This window comes from Chanodichthys erythropterus, chromosome 24 (assembly GCF_024489055.1).
Source record: "Chanodichthys erythropterus isolate Z2021 chromosome 24, ASM2448905v1, whole genome shotgun sequence".
NCBI lineage: Eukaryota > Metazoa > Chordata > Actinopteri > Cypriniformes > Xenocyprididae > Chanodichthys > Chanodichthys erythropterus.
In genome coordinates, this window is record NC_090244.1 from 12,054,090 (window position 1) to 12,058,478 (window position 4,389).

At 37.4% G+C, this 4,389-nt stretch overlaps 1 protein-coding gene across 2 annotated transcripts in view; it reads right to left on the reverse strand.

Moving 5' to 3' along the window:
- Positions 1–361: 361 nt before the first annotated feature.
- The window catches only part of wt1a (WT1 transcription factor a), a 24,064-nt gene continuing 20,036 nt past the window's right edge, over positions 362–4,389 (reverse strand). The window contains exons 6-9 of one of the 2 annotated variants that reach the window (XM_067380414.1): positions 3,932–4,079; positions 3,756–3,845; positions 2,793–2,876; positions 362–1,316 (exon numbers count right to left, since the gene is read on the reverse strand). In XM_067380414.1, the coding sequence (XP_067236515.1) occupies positions 1,195–1,316; positions 2,793–2,876; positions 3,756–3,845; positions 3,932–4,079 (444 nt within the window). In that variant the 3' untranslated portion in view covers positions 362–1,194. Of the gene's footprint in view, positions 1,317–2,783; positions 2,877–3,755; positions 3,846–3,931; positions 4,080–4,389 lie in introns of both variants that reach the window. The other variant, XM_067380412.1, reaches the window with a different exon arrangement.

A 4,389-nucleotide genomic window follows, 5' to 3' on the forward strand; every position in this document is an offset into this window, starting at 1 on the left:
AAAGTTCTTATAAATACATATTTATCATGGTCTTGAATCACGTTTAACCTCGTGCAATCAATAAGTTGCTGGCTGCAGTTCACTTAACGGCCACCGGTGTCGCTAATAACAAGGTTTTCTGAACTCTATAGTCAAAAACTTTGATATAGCCCTACTGAACCTATTGTCACTCGTACTGTATGTCATATCCGAAGAGCTATCATCTACTTTGCTAATGAAAAATATACAGCTAAATTCAGTTATTATAAAATTACCTGCAGATTTATATAATAAAGCCCATAATGAAAATGAGAAAATAATTATCAAGTGATAATTTTAAGATTTTCTCTACATAACTATTAATAAATAAATAAATTCAGAGCAGAACCAGCTTCACATTTCATCAAGTTAATGCCAAGAGTTGAATTTTAATTTTTTTTTTTTTACAAAAAACAATGACTGTGTCGATAACAGATATATACGACAAACATACAAATAAAGCTCATTTAAAAAAAACAAAAAACATTTCCATCCAAATACGTTTCACATTTCTTTCCATTACTTATGTGAGTCACATTTCCCATTTTGCCTAGATTTTTTTTTTTTTTTTTTTTTTTTGGTGTTTTGGCTGAGGATTGAAACTAATATTTACAGCTTGACCACAATCGCTCAGCCACATAACCAGTGTGACCTACTCATAAATTAACCAGTAAGGTCAAAAAGAGTGGATTTTTACAAACAGCATGGATGAGTACTTCATTGGAGAGAGTTTTACAATACAATTCAGATACAACATGTTCATGTTGAGGACACATAGTTTGAATGTGTTTTACAAGGCGAAACTGTTGTTACTTTTTAATTTACAACAAACATAATAAATTAGTCTAAAAACTACTTAATTAATTGTTAGATACATAATATTTCACATCCCAAATCTCAAAATCTTATTAAAAGACATAAGGTTTCCTCACTGGAAACAGATACTTGTACATTGACGCCACTGACTGTAATCTTGTATTAGGGCCCGTTGCAAGCTGCCTCTAGAGGGCACTGCACATGCAGATAAAGAGTAGTGTTGTCTTGTCTTGCAACTCCATGACCTGAACTTTTATAAAGGAAAACAGACTATTGCTTTTCCTTTAACAAGTTGCAGTTTATGCTTTGGGACGGGGCCGCACCAGCACCCAGGAGAAGCCACTGCCAAAGGGACGCGGCTCAGATGGCCAGCTGCAGCTTCGTCAGATTCCTCTGGTGCATATTGTGGTGCCGGACAAGCTCATCAGACCTGGCAAACTTTTTCTGACAGTTTGGCCATCTGCAGTTGAAGGGTTTCTCACCTGAGAGAGAGAAAAAAATACAGACATTAGGATGGAATCGAATGTAAAAGTAGAGAGCAATAAGGAATATCAGCATTATTAAATAATATTGAGGTCACCTAAGAATAAAACTGTTATGTTATATTTCTATATTTCTCAAAAAAAAAATGCCCCGAATGACACCACACAACCATTAACCATCTCCATTAAAGGGTTAGTTCACCCAAATTGCCGTTCCACACCCGTAAGACCTTCATTCATCTTCGGAACACAAATTAAGATATTTTTGATAAAATCCGATGGCTTAGTGAGGCCTCCATTGCCAGCAAGAGAATTAACACTTTCAATGTCCAGAAAGCTACTAAAAATATATTTAAAACAGTTCATGTGACTACAGTGGTTCAACCTTAATGTTATAAAGCGACGAGAATACTTTTTGTGCGCAAAAAAAACAAAATAATGACTTTATTCAATAATATCTAGTGATGGGCGATTTCAAAACACTGCTTCATGAAGCTTCGAAGCTTTACAAATCTTTTGTTTCAAATCAGTGGTTTGGAGCGTGTATCAAATTGCCAAAGTCACGCCCCCCCAGTGGTGAACCATTGAAATTTCTAAAGAAATAACAAAGCCTCGTTTACTGAAATCACGTGACTTTTGCAGATTGATACGCGCTCCGAACCACTGATTCGAAACAAAAGATTCACAAAGCTTCAAGGCTTCATGAAGCAGAGTTTTGAAATCGCCCATCACTAGATATTGTTGAATAAAGTCGTTATTTTGTTTTTTTTTTGGTGCACAAAAAGTATTCTCGTTGCTTCATAACATTAAGGTTGAACCACTGTAGTCACATGGACTGTTTTAAAATACGTCTTTAGTAGCTTTCTAGGCATCTGAAAGTGTTAATTATCTTGCTGGCAATAGAGGCCTCACTGAGCCATCATATTTCATCAAAAATATCTTAAACTGTGTTCTGAAGATGAACGAAGGTCTTACGGGTGTGGGACGACATGAGGGTGAGTAATTAATGACAGAATTTTCATTTTTAGGTGAAGTAACCCTTTAAATTCGGGCATTTAAAAATGTAATGCTTATATATTTTAAAACATTTAATCATTATCGAAATGATTCATTTATGTATTATATTTATCCATTATGTTATATTAACTTTTTGAGTTCTCTGCAAGTGAATGCAAAGTTTCTCAGAGGAACGCAAAGGTTTTGCGAGAGAATGCAAAAGCATTGAAATATATTTTTACTCCTATCCCATATTTGTTCCATCACCATGTCCCTTTAGGGGCTCCGAAGTCTATCCGTAGTTGAGAACCACTGCGATTCATTCAAAAAAGCAACTGATTTTTCAGCGTTCACTTTCCAACACCAACTGAAAACACAATACTAAAGAAAGGTGACCTCTGAAAGTTTAAACATTCATCAAAGAGTGGAAAGAGAGGAGCAAATCATGAAAAAATGAAAAGGTTTACGCACTTGTTTTACCTGTATGTGTCCGGGTGTGGGTCTTAAGGTGGTCTGACCGTGAGAACTTTCTCTGACAGGTTTCACACTGGAATGGCTTAACGCCTACACACACACAGGAACACACAAGTGTGGTCACACTCACACACACAAGGAGAGAACGAGTACAGGCTACAGAAGAGAGACCATGCCAAAAAGTGTCAGAATGAAAAAATTGTCTTTTATTAAGTATGTGAGACCAATGTGTAAAGAGAGTCTGGTCAGTATAGCAATACATCGACAAACACTTGAGCTAAATGTGCCTGATTGAGGAACTCATAAAACTGTAATGTCTTCACACACTTGGAACGCAATTTAGCCAGTCTTAAAGGGATAGTTCACCCAAAAATGAAAATTCTGTCATCATTTACTCACCCTCATGTTGTTCCAAACCTATGAGTTTCTTTCTTATGTTGAACACAAAAGAAGATATTTTGAAGAATGTTGGTAACCATCCCATTGACTTCCATAGTATTTTTTTTTCCTACTATGGAAGCCAATGGGTGCTGTCAACTGTCTGGTTACCAACATATCTTCTTTTGTAGAAGAACAAATTCATACAGGTTGGAAACCACTCGAGGGAGAGTAAGTAATGCCAAAATATTCAATATCCCTTTAAGTAAACAACTGCGGCACCTTTTTGTAGAAGATATGAGGAATTAGCATCATTAGCATGATTCAACTTGCATTTGGCGGTGTCTCTATTGGTAAATTCTCAGTATACTACTCTAATTTTACCATATCTTTCTATAGCAGAACTAGTATGCTAGTATGCGGTTCCGAATTCAGCATGCGAGTTTGGGGATTGTGAGAAATCCAATGACTTATTTTTCACAAAAGGGATTAGATCTGAAGCTCTAATCTTTTTTGTCCCTTACCGAATAGTTTCATATGCTACCAAGGAAATACTAGAGGGAAAACAGGAAAAGGGACAAAGGCGCAAACCTGTGTGTCTTCTCTGGTGTCGTTTTAGCTGGTCTGATCTGGAGAACCTGCGACCACAGTCTGTGAAGTCACACTGATAGGGTTTCTCCCCTATGAGTTTAATACAACCAAACATGTTAATGATAACCTTAGCATTCGTGCTAATGGTGTCTAATCACATTTGTTGGTTGTCTTACCTGTGTGTTTACGGCTGTGCATCTGTAAGTGAGAAAGTTTAAAGTATCTTTTGTTACAGCCCGGGTAGGCGCACATAAACGGCCTTTTTTCGTTGGTCTCAGATGAACGCACAATGGCGGGTGTAATGCCCGGTACTCTCCGCACATCCTGTGAGAAAGTCGACAACATTCAATTCGTGCTACAACAAACGCCAAGACATCCAAACCCAGTGCCCATGGGGATAACCGCTAATGATTAGCATGCCCAATTGGTTCATTACTGCAGAATTAGCTGTGAAATGATCATTCAGATTTACCCATGCTACTGATATGAGCTCTAACTGTGAACAGTTAGTCACGGATGTTAGGCAGACCCTATTTCACTGCTTCACTCCCCCGTTCCTCCCGTTTCCCTCATTTGCCCACTGCTAAAGCCCATCTGCTCTTAATTAACTAGTGCTTAGCATAATGGCGTTTCC